General features: G+C 43.8%; 1 protein-coding gene across 2 annotated transcripts in view; it reads right to left on the bottom strand.

Moving 5' to 3' along the window:
* The window catches only part of LOC131822052 (conserved oligomeric Golgi complex subunit 2-like), a 35,379-nt gene extending 14,673 nt beyond the window's left edge, over positions 1-20,706 (bottom strand). Inside the window, exon 1 of one of the 2 annotated variants that reach the window (XM_059158443.1) lies at positions 19,772-20,706. In XM_059158443.1, coding sequence (XP_059014426.1) covers positions 19,772-19,843 — 72 coding nt within the window. In that variant the 5' untranslated portion in view covers positions 19,844-20,706. The remainder of the gene's footprint in view (positions 1-19,771) is intronic. The other variant, XM_059158444.1, reaches the window with a different exon arrangement.
* Positions 20,707-21,227: the final 521 nt, after the last annotated feature.

Here is a 21,227-nt window from a genome sequence, read left to right as displayed (position 1 = left end):
AAAAGAAAGAACCAGAACCATATGATACTCTCAATAGATGCTGAAAAAGCATTTGACAAAGTACAGCATCCCTTCCTGATCAAAACTCTTCAAAGTGTAGGGATAGAGGGCACATACCTCAATATCATCAAAGCCATCTATGAAAAACCCACCGCAAATATCATTCTCAATGGAGAAAAACTGAAAGCTTTTCCGCTAAGGTCAGGAACACGGCAGGGATGTCCATTATCACCACTGCTATTCAACATAGTACTAGAGGTCCTAGCCTCAGCAATCAGACAACAAAAGGAAATTAAAGGCATCCAAATCGGCAAAGAAGAAGTCAAATTATCACTCTTCGCAGATGATATGATACTCTATGTGGAAAACCCAAAAGACTCCACTCCAAAACTGCTAGAACTTATACAGGAATTCAGTAAAGTGTCAGGATATAAAATCAATGCACAGAAATCAGTTGCATTTCTTTACACCAACAGCAAGACAGAAGAAAGAGATATTAAGGAGTCAATCCCATTTACAATTGCATCCAAAACCATAAGATACCTAGGAATAAACCTAACCAAAGAGACACAGAATCTATACTCAGAAAACTATAAAGTACTCATGAAAGAAATTGAGGAAGACACAAAGAAATGGAAAAATGTTCCATGCTCCTGGATTGGAAGAATAAATATTGTGAAAATGTCTATGCTACCTAAAGCAATCTACACATTTAATGCAATTCCTATCAAAGTACCATCCATCTTTTTCAAAGAAATGGAACAAATAATGCTAAAATTTATATGGAACCAGAAAAGACCTCGAATAGCCAAAGGGATATTGAAAAAGAAAGCCAACGTTGGTGGCATCACAATTCCGGATTTCAAGCTCTATTACAAAGCTGTCATCATCAAGACAGCATGGTACTGGCACAAAAACAGACACATAGATCAATGGAACAGAATAGAGAGCCCAGAAATAGACCCTCAAATCTATGGTCAACTAATCTTCGACAAAGCAGGAAAGAATGTCCAATGGAAAAAAGACAGCCTCTTCAATAAATGGTGCTGGGAAAATTGGACAGCCACATGCAGAAAAATGAAATTGGACCATTTCCTTACACCACACACAAAAATAGACTCAAAATGGATGAAGGACCTCAATGTGCGAAAGGAATCCATCAAAATCCTTGAGGAGAACACGGGCAGCAACCTCTTCGACCTCTGCCGCAGCAACATCTTCCTAGGAACAACGCAAAAGGCAAGGGAAGCAAGGGCAAAAATGAACTATTGGGATTTCATCAAGATCAAAAGCTTTTGCACAGCAAAGGAAACAGTTAACAAAATCAAAAGACAACTGACAGAATGGGAGAAGATATTTGCAAACAACATATCAGATAAAGGACTAGTGTCCAGAATCTATAAAGAACTTAGCAAACTCAACACCCAAAGAATAAATAATCCAATCAAGAAATGGGCAGAGGACATGAACAGACATTTCTGCAAAGAAGACATCCAGATGGCCAACAGACACATGAAAAAGTGCTCCATATCACTCGGCATCAGGGAAATACAAATCAAAACCACAATGAGATATCACCTCACACCAGTCAGAATGGCTAAAATCAACAAGTCAGGAAATGACAGATGCTGGCGAGGATGCGGAGAAAGGGGAACCCTCCTACACTGTTGGTGGGAATGCAAGCTGGTGCAGCCACTCTGGAAAACAGTATGGAGGTTCCTCAAAATGTTGAAAATAGAACTGCCGTATGACCCAGCAATTGCACTATTGGGTATTTACCCTAAAGATACAAACGTAGTGATCCAAAGGGGCACGTGCACCCGAATGTTTATAGCAGCAATGTCCACAATAGCCAAACTATGGAAAGAACCTAGATGGCCATCAACAGATGAATGGATCAAGAAGATGTGGTATATATACACAATGGAATACTATGCAGCCATCAAAAGAAATGAAATCTTGCCATTTGCGACAACATGGATGGAACTAGAGCGTATCATGCTTAGCGAAATAAGTCAAGCAGAGAAAGACAACTATCATATGATCTCCCTGATATGAGGAAGTGGTGATGCAACATGGGGGCTTAAGTGGGTAGGAGAAGAATCAATGAAACAAGATGGGATTGGGAGGGAGACAAACCATAAGTGACTCTTAATCTCACAAAACAAACTGAGGGTTGCTGGGGGGAGGGGGTTAGGGAGAAGGGGGTGGGACTATGGACATTGGGGAGGGTATGTGCTTTGGTGAGTGCTGTGAAGTGTGTAAACCTGGTGATTCACAGACCTGTACCCCTGGGGATAAAAATATATGTTTATAAAAAATAAAAATTTATAAAAAAAAAAGAAATATAATATAAAGATGTCTTAGTAGCAACAAGAAATCAAACCTAATTTAAAAATGTGAAAAGAGCGGTGGCTGGGAAACCCAGTCAGTTAAGCATCTGCCTTTAGCTCAGGTCCTGGGACTGAACCCCACACTGGGCCCCCAGCTCAGCGAGGAGCCTGCTTTTTTCCCTCTCCCGCTGCCTGCTGCTACCTCTTCCTGTGCTTGTGCTGTTAATAAATAAATAGAATCTTTAAAAAAGAAAAAAAAGGATCTGAAAAGATGCTCAACTTTGTATGTCACTAAGAAATTGCAAATTTAAACAAGGTACTATTACATATCACGTAGAATATAAAAAATCCAAAGCACTAGTAATACCAAATGCTAGCAAGGATGTGGGACAACTGAACTCTCATTCACTGTTTGGTCAGAATGCAAAATGGGAGGCACTGTGTGAGACAGCTTGGCAGTTTCTCACAGAACTACACACATTCTCACTGTAAGATCAGTAATTGTGCTCCTTTGTATTTACCCAAAAGAGCTTAAAACTAGTGTCCACACAAAAACCTGCACACGGATGTTTACAGCAGCTTTATTCTCTGAAGTGCCAAAACTTGGAAGCAATCCAAATCTCCTTCAGTAGGTGAACAGGTACACTGTGCCACACCCACACAATGGATTATTCAACAATTAAAAGATGAATTATTAAGCTACAAGACTTCGAAGAACCTTAAATGCATATTGCTAAGTGAAAGACCAGTCTCAAAGGCTAAATACTATATGATTCCAACTCTATGGCATTCTGGAAAAGGTAAAAATTAACCAACATTTTAATTTTTATTTATTTTTTAGGTCATCTCTATACCCAATGTGGTGGCTAGAACTCACAACCCCGAGATCAAGAGTCAGATGCCCTAGCAACTAAGCCAGCCAGGTGCCAATGAAAGACCCGCGGATCCCCTTACCCAAGAATTCAACACTGCCACAGGATGCAAACAGCAAGAGGTTCTTTATTGTTACGCAGGCACCTGCGGGTGGTCAGCGCGCACCTGTGGGTGGTCAGCAGCTCCTGCTAGCTGAGCACACCTGGCTGGGGTGGTGCAGGATTTTTATAGACAGGTACAAACAAGTCCCGGATGGGACGGGGCCGATTGGCTGACAATTTGAACATTTGAAAAAAGGCATACTTGGTGTTAGCGGATTGGCCTTGGAAGAACCCCTCACGCGAAGAGAAAGGCGGGAAGGGGAAACAAAGAGGGGAAGTTTGACCTTATTACTCAGCAGAAAGACATCCTGTCTACGTGACTATGCAGCCCCCCCTACGTGACCTACGTGACCATGCAGCCCCCTTGCCTATGTGACCATGCCTCGGCTATTAGGAGAAGGTATCTTGTTCAAACAGGAGACAAGTGTCATGCCCCAAAAGCCAAGCAGCCACAGAAAGGCAAAAGAGCAGCCACACTGAATTCAACCCTGGGGGAAGGGTCCCTTCACTGCAAGGGGAGGAGGGGCACTTCCACACAACAAAAGAGCAGTTAATTAGTTAACGAGGGGGGGGGTCTTTCATTCCCCCCTTTTTCTTCATCATGGATAGAATCTTATATCCATTTGTCCTTTTCTTGCACTAAGTGGGGTGCACGGCGCCAGGTTTTGCTTTCTCCTCAGCCAGCCTCCTGCTCCTTCATTTCCCCCTGAACAATCTTGACCCTGAAATCTTTAAGGGGGTTGAAGGTGGAAGGTCTCATCTTCTGTAACTTCTTCGTGCTGAATAGGGGTGTAGAGCTGTCCCTACCTACTGGGGTCAATATTGATCAGGGTAGGAATGTATAAGGGAGTTAGGAAAGGTGGAGGCAGCTGAATCCAGCGCTGACAGTGAAGAGGCGTCCTCTCGCGCGACAAGGATCGTCTGTCGTGGTGTAGTCATTGTAGCAATGGAGTCTCGGCACCAAGTAGGGAAACAGTGAACAAAGCAACATATTAAAATTAATAAGGCAATAAGAATGAGAAGCCCGAAAGGGAGATTCGGCCATAGTCCTCCTTCAAATTAGGAACTTAACCATTTACTGAGAGAGAGAAGGATCTTGTAGGGCCTTAATCTGGGCATTTATATCCTTTATTAGTTCTGTGATACTTTTGTGATAGTCTGGGATATATACACAACATTCTGTCTTGATAATTGCACATGTGCCACCCTGGGCTGCTGTCAGGACATCCAAGGCCATCCTATTTTGTAGGACTGCCTTGCATATCTGTGACACCTCGGTATTAAGCTGGGAGATGCTATTTAGTGAATCATTGAGTGCCTTTGTAGTATATTTATTAAGGGCTTCTACATGCCACCTGACATCCTCTAGTCCCGCAGATGGAACAAAGATGGATGCTAAGTGATCATACCATTTAAAAACAGATTGCGTCCATCTTTGTTTCAAGTTGGGGAGATTAGCTGGAGTTGTAATGGTTTTAGTAATGCGCCCATGGATCCAGGCAAATCCTAAAGTACAGCGACCTATCCACCCTGGAGGAAGCCAGGGCCACAGGTTGGTTCCACATATCCAGTGGGTTCCGTTTGGAGCTGGCCATCTGATGCCAGGTCGCCTTGCCCAATCAGTAGCAAACCAGTCAGTAGCCTGGAGTACTATTACTTGGGAACACATTTCTAAAGACAGCCATCCTAGATGTCGTGTGTTATTTGCCCAAGTATCATACATATGATTTCTTTGTTCCCAGCATAAAACTGTCTTCTGACTGAGCCATCCAATCGTGTGTGTAAGCCACAGATATGTATCCCAGATTTGATATATGCCATCCTTAGTATAGCGATAAGGAGGGTTTTGTAACTTAGGCCCTAGCCGGTGAGTATCATCTTGTGAGCCTGTAAAGCCAGTTAGAATTTTAATAGTTTGAGAATATGAAAAACTTTGATTATGTCCTGGTGAATCCCATGTTTTACTGATCATGGGCCAGGAAGAAACATTTTGATTAGTAATAGATTTATCCCGGAATGTGCTGCCTCCATCTATCATCTCTGAGATATAATTTTGTAGAGAATGCCAATCAGTGCCCTGTAAAGGAAAAACCCACCAGGGTAATCCAGATGTACTTGAAATAGGCAAACTTCCGCAGATCCAGCAATCTGTCTGATTATGCCGATATGGACCTTTCCATCTTGGATGTAAGTTTTCAGTTATATCTGACTTCCAATTTTTTAAGTAAACCATATCTCCGGGATTTACATGGGGTGGGCTTTCAGTTATAGTTAAATCAGGTTTGGGAAGAATACGATTAGTATACTCATTAAGTGACTTATGAATTAACCCAGCTTCCAGCGAATAATTTAGTAATGCATTATAATCTCCATCTAATAGCAGATCTACAGAAAGAAATGGTCTTCCATATATTAACTCAAAAGGGCTGAGTCCTATAGGTTGTTTTGAAGCAGTTCTCATCCTAAGAAGTCCTATTGGTAGGAGAGTAACCCAATTTTCCTGGGTTTCTAGACTAAGTTTAGTAAGATGACGTTTTAAAGTATGATTAGCTTTCTCCACCTTCCCGGAGGACTGTGGATGCCAGGCTGAATGTAAGAAATATTTAATTTTTAAGGCTTGAGCTATCTGCTGAGTTATCTGAGCAGTAAAAGAAGGACCATTATCACTTTGAAGAGATTGAGGAAGGCCAAATCTAGGGATAATTTCTCGCAACAAAACCTTAGTTACTTCTACGGCCCTTTCAGTTTTACATGGAAAGGCTTCAACCCATCCGGTGAAGGTATCAACAAATACTAATAGATATTTATAGCCTTTGCAAGGTGGCATTTGTGTGAAATCAAGTTGCCAGTCCTCTCCTGGATAGGATCCACGCCTCTGGACTGGTTTTAAGAGAGGTGGGGGGCGAGCCGCACCCTCCGGATTTACTTGGGCACAGATGCTACAGGATCGACACACTTGTTTTATTGTGGTTGTTAAATTCACTCCATCAAATATATTTTTGATTAAATGTTTTAAGGCGTCTTTGCCCAAATGAGTAGCCTGGTGCAAGCCCTGTATTATTTTCCATTGACTAATCTTAGGCATAAAGAATTTTCCCTCATCGTTAACAAGCCAGTCTTGTGCATTTTTAGTATACCCTCGCTCCTGAGCAATATGAATTTCTTGCTCTGAATAGACTGGAGTCATGGACTCCATTGGAGTCAAGACTGGTATAAGGCTTAATATCTGCTTACCCTTTGCTGCCTCTTTGGCTGCATGGTCTGCTAGATTGTTTCCTTTAGATTCCAAGGTCATATCCTTCTGATGTCCTTTGATGTGAATCACCGCTACCTCCTTAGGCAAGTATACAGCCTCAAGAAGGGCTATGATCTCAGGACCATATTTGATTGGGGAGTTATGGCTTGATAGCAATCCCCTTTCCTTCCAAATAGCTCCATGGGCATGTAGTACCAGGAAGGCATATTTGGAGTCAGTATAAATGTTAATTCTTAGGCTTTGGCAATTGCAAAGTGCTAGTGAGCACTATGGCATACCTAGCTTATCTTATTTTTTCTATGAAAACTACTGTTATCAGAAATCCAACTGTCATTCGTATTTTTAACAGGGGCATCTTAAATCTGGACCAATAGAGTAAGCAAGATCAATAACCTCTGAACATTTTTGCTCTATAGAGAAAGAAGTACAGTGGTCAGGTTCAGGCATACAGGTAACTAAGTTTAAAGTTTGACAAGTTTTAAGTATTAATTCTGGCATATCTATAAGTATAGTCCAATACTTAATTAGTTGGTTTCTATCATCCACTGATTGCCTTTGAATTCTAAGACAAATCTGGACCTGATGTGAAGTCATTACAGTCAGGGACTGTCCCATAGTGAGCTTTGAGGCTCCTTTTATGAGGGCTGTTCTATGCTTAGCTAAAGCATCTATTTGCAATTGCACCTCAACAGAGGTGGCCTCTAGGATAAATATGACTAAGGGATGAAACCAATAAGAAGACCTTTGAGTGGTCCAGCCTTAACAATATCCTGATTACAGAGGATCATTGGCAAGTGAGAAAACTTGTCAAGAGATAAGGGGAGTTCCCCATGCATCATTCAATCCACTCATAAAGAAAATGGGGTCATCCACGGTGCCTCCAAGTCCATAGTTAATCCTATGGAGTGTGACAGGTTGGCTTTTAGGCAATTTCATTATCCCCGCCACACACAAGGTGTTAGTTAAGTTAAATAATTGTAGGGAATTAATCCCATTTTCCAGTTGTTTAATCATGTGCCGTGGGGTCTGCGAATATCCCCACAAAACAGTAAGATCGACGAAAGGAGCTATTGTACAACTTCTCTGAAGTTTACCTCAAATTGTTTAGCTTAGGTAAACAAACATTTAAAGACAATCAAATCTAGAATTTAACATCCATAAAGGTGTGTTACTAAAACATAATTTTTCTCTCTAAAATAACCCTCAATTACAGAGATAGCCAAATCAGGACTAATTCACTTGTGAAACAAGTCCAGTTTTAACAAACTTGGCCTAATTATTTAGATAAGCTCAGCAAGAACCATTGAGTGTGATCAATAGATCTTTTAGCATCTGCTTTGCTGGAACTTTTTATAAGGAATCTCTAGGTTAAACTTTTAGTAGCCTCTCCGGGCCAGAAGCCAAGCCCTGTACTTGCCATCAGGCATGCCTGCAATACCTGTTGATTTGGGCGAATTCCTCTTCTGAGACTGCACCTACCAAGGAGTGACATTCTTTACTCACCTGGTGAGGCTGCTGGGAACTCTGTAAGCAAGGTATCAGGCCAACAGTCCCAAGGGGCTTTATGGCTCCAGGTTTCATAAAGTCAACCTTAGTTCCTTTAAACTGTCTGGTCATATCTGAGTCTTTTCAAATATGACATCCCAGTCAAAGCCTTTGTAAAATAATCAGTTTCCAATGGTGTCCTGTTACAAGGAGAACAGATTCTTATTGAACTTATGCAAATGACTGATTGCCATGGAAGAATGCTTCCTGAGACCTTTTGGTTTCAGAGGGTTCATATAGAGAGAAAAGCTTGAATGCTTTGAGCACTTTTACAAATGAGCACTTATACAACTCTATAAGTTACAGATAACTAGGAGGAAGTATCCCTAGTCTGGAAGAGCGAACATTATAGAGAACCAGCAATGTTTAAAGTAAGACAAAACATTAAGAGACACAACATTATAATCTTTTAGTTCATTTAGTCCCATGTTACTAAATCTGGTGAATGCGGCTTTAGTCAGTTTTGGAAATTCTTACCCATTTCAGTTTTAGGATTTTCAAGTATATCAAATATCTGTATTTGTCCTGAAAGTCCTTTATAGGAATCTCCTTGAAGATAAAACTCATTTTACAAGAAAATTAAAACAATTATAAATGACAAAAACTCAGAATGGATATGGTTAGAGCTAAAGAGACACGGGAGTTTACAATTTAGCTGCAAGGAAATCAGGTTATTTCTGTGATACATAACATTTCCATAATTACAGTATCAAGCAATGATCTCTCAAAACATTAAAACTTTAAGAAGTGCATAGAATCTCTAGAATAGTTATAGCATTTTCCCAAATGTAATCCAAGGTTTATCATTGGTTCAGTAGTACTTCATGAGCAACTTCATATACCAAGGAAAAGCCTGAGTTAAAGAGATTTACAATTTAAATCCTGTCAACATTTCCTAAAATCTTAGAAAGTGTTGAAGCACATGCCTAAATATAACTAGGGATGTTAAACACCTGATAAACAAAACATAGAAACTGGTTTTTCTGGGCAGGCAAAGAGAAAACCATTTACATTTTCTTAACAGCAGATCAATTGATCTAAGTAAACATTGTCCTTTTGAACAGAGACAATTTCAGTCTTGTACCAATGTACCTTTAAAACCCATTCATTTCAATCTTAGTTCATTCTTGATCATAGCTAAAATTCCTTTTCTTCAGATTTCCCTTCACAAACCTTCTACAACTTTCCTTTGCATTCAGGTTTTGTCCCAAGCCATTTCCTTCCAAACAACCATCTCATTTAGGACAAAATTATTTTCCCTTACCTTCAACAAAATGTATTCCCATTCCTTAAATCTTTCTTACATATCTCCTACTTTCCTACATACAGTTTCCCTTTATTTCCATCAGTCTTAGTTACACTAAGCAGAACTTTGTATTCTTAGAAACACCTTTAGTTATTAACCAATTGTGAACTGTTACAACAGAATTCTTCAGGTGGCAATTTATCAATCAGTTAAGTGGCAAACAAGTTTACCAACAGATTTAAATACTCTTAGTTTCCTTGCAGTAAGAAGTCAAAAGCACAAACCTACATCCAGTAATTAACGACTTAGCTTTATATGCTGTTTGGTTAAGATATAGATGTCCACAATTTAATTCCATTGTCATCCAAGCAAAACTTTAAAACTTTCAGGTTACCAAAGACTTTTAAAGTTACTTCAGCAATTACCCATTAGAACTTTGAGACAATTAACCATCAGTTTAGTCATTTCTTTGCTAACATATTTTAATAACACAAGCTTATCTGACCTTCAGTAAACTTTGATAGAATAAAAGTTTCACATTTACTGCTGTAACTTCAAAGACACATCTTATCTTAATTAAACCAACAAACTCAACTTAGTTCCAACTCTGATTTATGTTCCACCTGGACCCACTCCACTTTGAATGTTTACGTTTACCTGAGACATGCGTGGGAAGATCTGGAGTGGGGAGGTGTTAGGTCCAGGAGGTGTTGTTCTTGCTCTTTGACAGTGAAGAGAGAAGGAGCTGTGGTGCATGATCTAGAGGCCAGTCATGCAGGCTGCACACACGTTGGTACAGAAACACGTAAGGGGGAAACAGAAGACACAAAGTGCCGCCAGGAGGCAGAGAAAAGATTCCTGGTTTTAGAGCTCATAAAGCCCAACAGAGGAGCAGACACCATGTTTTCCCCTCAGCCAGGGGGGAGGGGTTAGGCAGTCCAAGTCAGGCCAGAGAACACAGGGAAACTTCCCCGAAACAAAGAGAGTTTCGGCAGCTGCTTGGGAATATTCCTTATAGTCTCTGTCTTGAGTTAGACTAACCCCAGTTGGCTCCAGTTAACCTTAATCAAGGGAAACACAAAGGGCGACGAGAAAGACACATAAAACAATTAACAAGCCGGCAAAGGAAAACGCTGCGTGATTTCGGTGCAACACCGAAAGTACAGATTCAGAAGGCCGCGAGGAACTGCAAGTTTCCTCTGAGGCCTACAGACAGACGTATCCCTCGGATACTTGTGGGGCCCCAATAAACCGGGCCCCTCTGATCCCTGGGGCGTCCCCCAGGGTGGCAGGGGAGAAGTCCGAGTTCGTCAACTCCTTCTCAAGCTGCCCAGAATACAGAGCTACTACGCGTAGTAGTACAGTCCTATACAGGCGTATAGGCAGGACAGAGGACAAACAAGAACACGAGACAGGAGACAAGAACACAGTTATTAAAATTTAAATGCTGGCCAGCTTACCTCCCAGTGGGAGTCAGTTGGATCCTTGGGCAGGAGTCCGATGATCTCGGTGGGACCTCCAAATGAAAGACCCGCGGATCCCCTTACCCAAGAATTCAACACTGCCACAGGATGCAAACAGCAAGAGGTTCTTTATTGTAGCGCAGGCGCCTGCGGGTGGTTAGCAGCTCCTGCTAGCTGAGCACACCTGGCTGGGGTGGTGCAGGATTTTTATAGACAGGTACAAACAAGTCCCGGATGGGACGGGGCCGATTGGCTGACAATTTGAACATTTGAAAAAAGGCATACTTGGTGTTAGCGGATTGGCCTTGGAAGACCCCCTCGCGCGAAGAGAAAGGCTGGAAGGGGAAACAAAGAGGGGAAGTTTGACCTTATTACTCAGCAGAAAGACATCCTGTCTACGTGACTATGCAGCCCCCCCCCCCGTCTACGTGACCTACGTGACCATGCAGCCCCCTTGCCTATGTGACCATGCCTCGGCTATTAGGAGAAGGTATCTTGTTCAAACAGGAGACAAGTGTCATGCCCCAAAAGCCAAGCAGCCACAGAAAGGCAAAAGAGCAGCCACACTGAATTCAACCCTGGGGGAAGGGTCCCTTCACTGCAAGGGGAGGAGGGGCACTTCCACACAACAAAAGAGCAGTTAATTAGTTAACGACGGGGGGGGGGGGGGGTCTTTCAACTCTGAAAAGGTAAAAGCCTAGACAGTAAAAAGATCCTGGGCTGAGGGGTGAGGGAGGAGGGTGCAGAGAGAGGAGAAGAAACAAAAAGATGAGGAACAGGGGTTTTCAAGGCAATGAAACTAGGCTGTAAGATACCAACAGTAGGTAAATAACATTATACATTTTTCAAAACCCACAGAACTATAGAAAGAGGAGTGAACCTTAATGTAAACCATGGATTTTAATTAATACTGTATCAATGCTGGTGGTTCATCAGTTGTAACACATGTACCACAACAATGTAATACATTAATAATAGGAGATAGTGAAGTTAGAAGAAAAATAACTTCTCTTTGTACTCAGGGGTATTTCCTATCTGAACCCAGTTAAAGTACAAATCCCCCAAAAGGCCAGAAGTTGGGAGATCACAAGAGGTGTTGGAACACAGGAAAATAAATGAGCAAACCAGACAAGCTGCAGGTAATTAAGAACCATTAACCATAAGAGAAGCAGTGACATCACTCAAAATTAAAACCAAGTAGAGTTTAAAAGTTTAGCTACTTTACTAACTAGCTGCAATCAGGGATGGCAAACAAAGACTAATTCAAAGTAACCTGGGAATTAATCATTTAAAACTTACCAATAATCTGAAATTAGTAGCTTTAATGCTATGAAAATTACATGGAATGTGGAAAGATTGAAGTTCTCTAAGCTGCCAAGAAGTAAAACACTCCTTCCCAGATACATGGACTTATAAAATCACTATATACTATCTCCACGAGAAGCAGAATCCCCCAGAACCATCACTCTGTAATGATGAGAAGTACTAAGAGGGCATATGAAATTTATGAGCTCTGCCCTGAAACATGTCCCATTTCATCGAGACAAAAAACCAAAATAGTTAAGCACTAATCTGCACACTACATAGGGGTTGAAAGACATAGAAAGTTTGTGTGAGCTCACGTATGTGTGTATTTCCAACCATTCTTGAAAACAATGGACAACAGAGATGAATAAATGTCCCTGTATATCCCATAAATATTCCTCAAATATTTATCATGCAACTCCAGCTCTGCTCTAAGACCTGGGGACACAGTCATGAAAAGAAAAGACAAGGTCTCTGCTTTTAAGGAGCAGATATTCTAATGCAGAAATGAGAAAATAAATATGTAAACAAACATTATATTAATGAACAGTGATCAAATAGTGATTAATGAATAGTGATCACAGCTAAAAAGAAATGAGGACACAGTAAAGGTCTGAGTGACAAATGGGATGTATTTAAACTTGGATGAACCCGGAAATATAGAACAATGAGTTGAGATCCAAATGACACAAAGGAGCTAGCCACAGGAAGTGTGGGAAGAGTGTTCCCGCCCAAGGTATCAGCATGTATACAAAAATGTCCTTGGAGCTCCTCCCTCCAGCCCCTGCTCTCAAATCTCTGCCCCAGCTAGGTGGGGACATAATCTAGGACTTGTGTCTCCCAAAACTCATTCTAAATGTTTGTTCAGTGACTAAATTATTCAAGCTTGAGAAATTAAAAACATATGCTAACAAGATCTTCCCACCATCTACAGAGAGATCATCTTAAAAGCATCATGAAATAGTAACACTAAAATTCTAAAAAACTTCTGTTCTAACATTTTAATCAATTTTATATCAAACTCCTTTGTTGAATTTATATACCCATTTGACATATTTATGAAGAGACAAAAAAAAAAAAAACCCTACATTCCGTAAATGTATTTATCCATCTAACAAATATTTGAGTACCTAATTACACTCTGTTCCAGCTGATTTCTTCTCTTTATCTCTTTTTTCCCCTCAATTTAACACCAATCATAAATTATGTAGGCTTTTAGTTCGCTTTTCAAAATTAATTTCTTGAGCTATTTAAAGGAATTATCCAGTGCTAGAGTTCTCAACACTGGTCACACATTACAATCACTTAAGGAACTTTTTTTTTTAAGATTTTATTTATTTATTTGACACAGAGAGAGAGATCACAAGTAGGCAGAGAGGGAGGGAATCATGCTCCATGCTGAGCAGAGTGTCCCATGCAGGGCTCGATCCCAGGACCCTGAGACCATGACCTGAGCTGAAGGCAGAAGCTTAACTCTCTGAGCCACTAAGGCACCCCCTCACCTGAGGAACTTAAAAACAAAAAGCCCAAAGGGCACCTGGCTCGTTCAGTCACTGGAGCGTGCAGGTCTTGATCTCAGGGTTGTGGGTTCAAGTCCCCTGTTGGGTGTAGAGATTACTTTAAAAAAAAAAAAAGAAAAAGCCCAAGCCCAAGTTTGTGATTAATTTGTTTAAATGTTTCAAGAAATTTGATGCTAAATGTTGTAAAACTAGTTAAATAACAAAAAGATATATTTACATAATACTTCTTGCTCTCAAATTTTGAACAAAGAACTTACTAATAATCAATAACTTAGTAGGCCAACATTTTATTTAAATAAGTTTTATGGTACTACACAGAATGAATTATAAAATCAAAAGCAAGGAGAAATGGGCATGGTGTGAACATGGGGAAGCAAGAGAAAGCAAGCAAGTATGTGACCGGGAAGCGAATGCTTAGCTCTGAGATCCTTCTCCGAGAGAAGGACAGATTAAAACCTAAAAAGAAAGAAAAGAAGGATCCCATGCACTCAAGGAAAGAGAAGTCCCCCAACACCCCTCCTGCTTTTTCCAATATAAACACACAGCTGGGCCGACTTACCACATCCTGGTTGGTACCGACTTTATCAACTTTTCTATTTAGGCCAAACTTGACCGGTCAATGATGGACGGGCTGTGTGCCAAGTGTACCAGTTGTACAACTGACTGTGTAATGGCTGAAACCGGGGTGAAAGTATCAAGAGGCTCTAAGGATTGCGAAAGAGCCAAGATTCAAACAATTACCACGTACACACAAGACAAACTATGCAGATGACTGCTCAGTACGGAAGCAATTCAGAGTGTTACACTGTGGCATCAGCTGACCCAGACCCAGAAGATTGCTGGAGTTCCCATCATGGACATCTCTAACCATATAGACGACACTGAGCGAATGTCAGATGATGACAGAGCCCCTCACTCCTATGTCTTAATAGAGTTCCTCAGCTCTCCTTTACCAACTTTTCCTGTTGCCAGTTCATACAAGCAATTCTCCTTACCCAGTTCCTCTGTTCTGAGCTATGGCTAAAGACACTCACTTTTTTATGTTTTGAAACTGATTATCTTGTACCATTTTACTTTTTGTTGCATCTTTTTATAAATCAGATGACCGCTCACAAGACAAAAAAAAAATAATAATAATGATAATGGAAAGGAAAGATCAAAAGGGAGGACAACAACAACAGAAAAAACAGTTCTTTTTTGCCGGGAACCCTTCTTACAAGTGCCAATCAGATAAACTTTATCTGATGTTACATCGTCACAACTCCTCTATCATCAGGGAAAGTAGTTCACATAAGAAAATTTCTCTATAAAATGAGTTGCAGGCTTACATTCCATATTTGGCTAATTAGAATTTCATTAAGATATCTGTCTCAAACTGATGCGGAAGAGAATGGAATCTTGTCATCAAGCCGTGACATCGAACTAAGAACCCACAGGGTAAGGACTCAGCTCCTGTGATACGAAGACGGCTCCTGGGGATGGGCGAGCCTGGGCAACAGTGGCTGACCTGCGGGCCTGCGGCTATCTGCTGTCTGTCACTCTTCCCTCTTCCTCCTCTGTCAGCTGCTATCCCCAGCCACCTCAAAGTCCACCTCAAACAGCCATCACTTCCCTCTGGTCCCGTTTACCGTAGCTAAGCTCCAGGCCAGGCATCCAGATCACCAGCCCTGTGGGAACTTCTTCTAAGGTAAGAGGTGGCCCTATTGGTGAAATGCAGGTGCCAAGGCATGCGGACATTGTGCCATCTTCTGCGCTATTCTTAATGTTCTGATTGTCCCACTTCCCTCAGTTCCCACCTGTGGCCTCTGGAAAGGAACATATTACAGTAGGATTTCCAAGGACTGATGTGTGGGGGTCAGGAGATCTGGCCTGTGATTGGCCCCAACTAGCTGTGTGGCTTTAAAGGAAGTCATCACACCTCAGGCCTCAGTTTCCTTATCTGCAAGCCAGGTTGGACGAGTCTTTTCAGAGGATCTGGCAAAGATCACATAGATAAGCACCACCTCATTATACTAACAAGCAAACAGAAGGCCGGAGGCGAGTGATTTGCCCCAAGTCAGACATAAGCAGGCAGAGAGCAGAGCCGAGGATGGGACCCACATCTGCAGGTCACAGCTAATCAGCCAGCACAGTAAAAACAGATCTGAGCAGCTGCTCATTCTTCCCCTTTTCCGTTTTGTCCATCAGAATGCATGCTCCCTGCAAACAAGGACACACATGACCTGCTTCCTGTCTCAAAATTCCCAGTTCACCCAATTAGAACGGGGAGGAGCCTCAAGGACTTATCCCCCCCACCCACATACACGGTTCTTTTACCTATGGAACATGAGGGTACATACATTCACCATCCAGAGGGCTCCTGCCTTTACTTCTCATGGAAAAGGTCATCATCTGCCTACCCGGGGTGCCAACGAAGCCACAGGTTCCAGAGAGGAACTGACACAGAGAAGTTCGAAGGAGGCAGACTGGCACAGCGCAGAAACAAACTGTCTACCAAGGAAAACTACCCCATGGGGGACTGATTCTCTTTGAAATACGTTCGAGTGCGTGGGAAAATGGTTTTTCAAGAGCCGGTGGACTGACCAGTCACCTGGTACATACAAGATCACATCCACATTCTGACAAGAGTGGCTAGCCTGCAGTGTAGACCAGGGGTCAGAAAGACAAGGAAGGCACATGGAGACTGGGTGAGAAGCTTCTACGGTGTGATGGCAAGGGCGCACTGCAAAGGTATGAGAAGAGATGGAAAGAAGTATATGGGTTCAAGAGGTTTAGGAAGCGAAATCCACAGGACTTGGTGTGACAGACTAGATTTTGGAAAGGTGACAGAGTAGGAGTTGACTTCTGGTTTCCCGACTCCAGGCTAAACGGATGAAGTGTTTACCGAGAGAGGCAATAGAATAAGAAAGGTGGCTTTTAGTGGAGGAGGTGCTCATGAATTCCGTCTTGAACCTGATGAGTCTGAGGGGCCACAGACACATCCGAGAAGAAAGGTCAGCAAGTCCGATACACAGAACTGGTGCTCAGGAGGCGTGTGGGCCAGAGACAGGAATCTACCTTACCTGCTGATAGGTGGTCATGAAGCTGCACAAAAGGTCATCTAGGGAAAGAAAGCAACACGGGGCTGAGCCCATAATGAGCATTCAGTGGCTACCAGGAGCATGACTTTGCACAGGAGACACATAAGAGAGGTCGAAGAAAGACAGGAAGCAATGCAGAGCATTTGGTCTACTGCGATGTCGAGTAAGGAGACAGAGAAAGGTCAGGTGCGCTGACTTAGAAACAGTTTTGGTAAGAACTCTTTAGTGGAATGACAGGGCCTGAAGGGTGGAAGGTGGGAAAGTCAAGTCAACCCCTGAGCACTGGCTGTGATGTGCGACACTGACAGGGCAATACCTAGAGGTGGGGCATTCAAGTGGGAGAGGATCAAACAGGAGCACGTGATGGGAAGGAGTGCAGGGGAGAGGATCCTCGCAGGCTCCTGGAAGGGCGGGAGGGCATGGACTCCGAGCCAGAGTGGAGACTGAACCCGAGGAGGAAGGAGAGCCCCTTCCCGTACCAGGCGAGGAGGAGAAGGGGACAAATACAAGAATGGGATCATGATCAGCAGGATGGAGGAGGTCCCGTGGGATGGCTGCTAATTTTTCTGTACGACTGGAGATGAAGTCATATGTTGAGATGGAAGAGGAAGGCTACATGTGATGTCAATAGCACACCCATGTAAATGGTCTAATTTATCTGTTATGCCACTTTCTCCCCCTACTACCAATACCTTATGTCCTGCTCATCTATTAGTTGGCTGTCAACCCAAAGGATTTTCGTATTTCTAAGCCGACAAAGTATGATGTTGCCAGTGCCTCTGCCCCAGGTGACCCTTCCCCATCTGCCATTCCTGCACTTTGATCACCTACCTCTTTTGCATACCTTTCCCATTCTATTTCTCATTAGATCTCATAAACATGACTTTTTTTTTAAAGATTTTATTTATTTATTTGACAGAGAGAAATCACAAGTAGATGGAGAGGCAGGCAGAGAGAGAGAGAGAGAGAGAGAGAGAAGCAGGCTCCCTGCTGAGCAGAGAGCCCGATGCGGGACTCGATCCCAGGACCCTGAGATCATGACCTGAGCCGAAGGCAGAGGCTTAACCCACTGAGCCACCCAGGCGCCCCTAAACATGACTTTTTAAGTAGTCTCCTGCCACCAGTCCACTCGAACTCAACAGATATGACCATGCAACTTCCTGCTGTAAACCTGACTGCAGCTCTACCGTGAAGACTGCATCAATGTGGACCCCTCAATGTATGCAGTGTCCAAGGTGCAACCCGCAGCCCCACCCCATCTCCCTTTCTACCATCCCAGTCTCATTCCAAAATGTGCCAAACAAGACACCTATGTAGAAATACAACCCCGACAGCAAGCTCTCCACTCATTTCTGCCTCGGAACTGTAACTTAACAAAACATCTCTCTGACGGAAACACAGATTGCAAATAACCTTTATCTCCAGCTCCCACATAGAAGATCAATACCACTTTACACAGAACAGCTGTTCCATGTATTTTTCTTCTATGTATGAAGGGGTCACGTTCATTAACACTACAAATTGTACATTATATTCAGAAATTTCAGAGCCTTGAAAGAATATGGAATTGCTGGCATTCTAGCCACTTTCCCAGTTTGCTCTCTCCCTACCTCTAAGTCCTACTTTAGAACTGCTATTTTGAGATTTCTATTTTCCGAAGCTGCTTTGACCAAAGGCATTCTGTCAGCTCAGAGTGAGAAAGATGGCGGGGCGAGGAAGTGTGAGAAAATGCTAGTGTTAGGCCCAAAGAAAGCCTGACGAAGTCCAAAGACAGACAAGCTAAAGAGACTTCCGTGCTTTGAGATTCTTTAAGTCTGTGTGTGTGCTTTTCTTCTTCCAATGACCTCTCTCCTCATCACGTGTCCTTCGTTAAAAAAAGGTTTCTGGATCAGAGAATTCACTCTGTGCTCTCCTTCAGACACTCCATTCAATTTACACCTTTTATTACAGTGGCTTAACATCACCATACAAGAACAAGAGTACAATATACCTTCATCTAGACATCCCTACATATTAAAAATGATATGGCCACACCGCAGAGGATCCAGACATAAGCACTTTTAAAACCAGAGTTTGGGAGATGTGATCTGAATGCAAGTATCAAAAAGGAACTAGCTGGTTAACCCAAAAAAGAAAAAAACATATTATGACTTGAAGCCATAAAAAAGTAAGAAATTCAAACTCTTTTCAGAATTTTAGGTACCGGCAGAGCCAAAACTTTTTAACACTGAACCCAGCTACTAAATCCCAATCCTTAGAAATTAAACATATACGTTTTGATAGTTTAAGTACAGACCCAGAGGGATACAGAAAACAGATAAAGCTCCTCCTGGCTCTGATTCAAACCTTGGGACATTTTCAAGGCTATGTCTGATGAACCTTTCCTGTCAGTAAAGTCTTTTCAGTTTAAATTTCTATTCTGTAAGTTTATGTCCTACAGTTATCTGCTGCCAGCTTCAGGCTGACCTCACCAAGAGAAGTAGGGCAACTTTAGAAAAGGAGCTTGGTATGCTTTGTAGTACTGGACCAGAACCAGTAAGGACAGTACAGTCTTTCAGATTTCTCATTCCGGGAGCTTAAGACGAAAGTCAGGCATAAACGTTAGGTTAAGTGCCTTTTTGACCCGATTTCTGGTAAGTACGTGCGTTCAGAGATGTGTTCAACGCACAGTCGCTGAGCTTCTAGGCACAAGGCACTGGGAGACTTCTGTCAGGCCGGGGGAGCGGCGGTCTGACTGTGCCGCACGGTACCAGAGGCGGATCCTACGGGTCCGGGGCTTTTACGTTTAGCTCAAAACCACTTGCCCTGAACGTTCAGGCCTTTTCATTCAATGTGTACGATTTCACAGGAGTGCTTTCTTCAGGCTGCACCTAGCCCACCCGAGGCCAAGAGACTCACTGCGAAGTGCAGTGAGGTCCCGGCCGAGGACCCCTCCGGGGCGGGGACGGCCCAGGAAGCCCGCAGGAGAAGCCCGAGGAGAGGCCCCGGAGGGCCAAGGAGGGCAGGCCACACACGGCCCGGCTCCGGGGAGCAGAGACCAGGCGCGCACCTTCATGAACTCGTCCTTGTCGAAGCAGAGCGTGTCCGGCCCCTTGGGCAGGTTCATCCTACTTCTCTCCATCCCGCCGGCCGCCGCCTCTCAGCACCAACACTCCAGCGAGAAGGAAAGGTAGGAGGCTGCGCTCCCCAACGCTATGGGTGAAGCCACGGCGTTTCCACCTCACAGAAGGCACCGCTTCCTCCAACATGGCAGCGCCCTCGCCGCGGCCAATGAAAGAGGACGCCGCAGGCGCGCCTCCGCCTGCCTCCACCAAGAGAGGAGCCCGGACCGATGCCGCCGAGCCAGCAGGTGATCCAGCCCCGTGTGGCGGAGGGCGACACTACAACCCCGAGTACGTTTCTTCGGAACAGTCCTGTCGCCTGTGCGGCCGGGTGAGCGGGAGAGGGGAGGGCGGGGAGGGTCATGGGCGCTCCCTCCCCACCTCGCCGTTTCCCTCGGAAAACCGGCCTGCGAGCCTCTTCCAGGACCTTCTCCCGAGATTGTCCCGCGGGAAGCATAGCTGTGGCGGGATGCTGGCCCTTTACTTCTGCGGCCGGTTGTCCAGAGTGGGGGGCGCATCCCGGTGTCAGGCCTCCGGTCCCCCGGCGCCGCCGCTGCAGCCGCCTGGGCGCGGAGGCCTCTGTGGGAACCCGGCTTCCGCCCTTAGCCCCGGCACCCACCCGCGAGCGTGGCTTCTCCCCCGCTGAGCTTGGCTCCAGCGATCTGTAGGGAGGAAGGTGGTCAGCTGGCAGCCTCAGGTCGTCTGGGCAGCTCCCAGCTCCACTTCGGCTCAGCTGCGGGGCGGCCACAAGTTTGGGTTCTCAGAGCTCTTAAAGAATCACCTCGCTACCGGCAGACAAAACGCAGCCGACAAGTAGATGTGCGAGCATGTTTATGTCCAGTCCACTCTAGAATGGGCGGAATCGTGTGTTTGTGACTAGCGTTGGTTCGATCGCCACACCTGTCCCCAATTTCCGAGACCCCCTCCTCCTCCTGCCATCCACCCCATATTTATTTTGAGATTTTTCTTTCCTCTTCCCTTGCTCTTTCTCCCGCTGTCCTCCCCTTTAGTGGGAATGTCATGGTCAAATGATGATTCATTTCTCTTTTTTTTTCTCCGTGAGACTCTGACAGCTCAAACCACAGATCTCACGCGCGCCCTTCAGGCTGCAGCTTAGCTGTAATAGCCCAGGCCTGGGCTGCCCCTCCCAATGCTGTGATCTCACAGAGATAGCACAAGCAGTCCTTAGAAAGGGGTGGGACACAGCAAGACAAGGGCTTAGAGTGAGTCTTGCATTCGAGTCACTCCAAACGGAAAACTGGTCACTTTTTTTTTTTTAGGACGTGAGTACAGGGACGCCTGGGTGGCTCACTTGGTTAAGCAGCTGCCTTCTGCTCAGGTCATGATACCAGCGTCCTCGGATCGAGTCCCACATCGGGCTCCTTGCTCAGCAGGGAGCCTGTT

The sequence above is a fragment of the Mustela lutreola genome, chromosome X, assembly GCF_030435805.1.
Source record: "Mustela lutreola isolate mMusLut2 chromosome X, mMusLut2.pri, whole genome shotgun sequence".
NCBI classification, from domain to species: Eukaryota; Metazoa; Chordata; class Mammalia; order Carnivora; family Mustelidae; genus Mustela; species Mustela lutreola.
The sequence above is the reverse complement of the archived record's forward strand: the minus strand, read 5'-3'. Positions and strand labels throughout refer to the sequence as shown.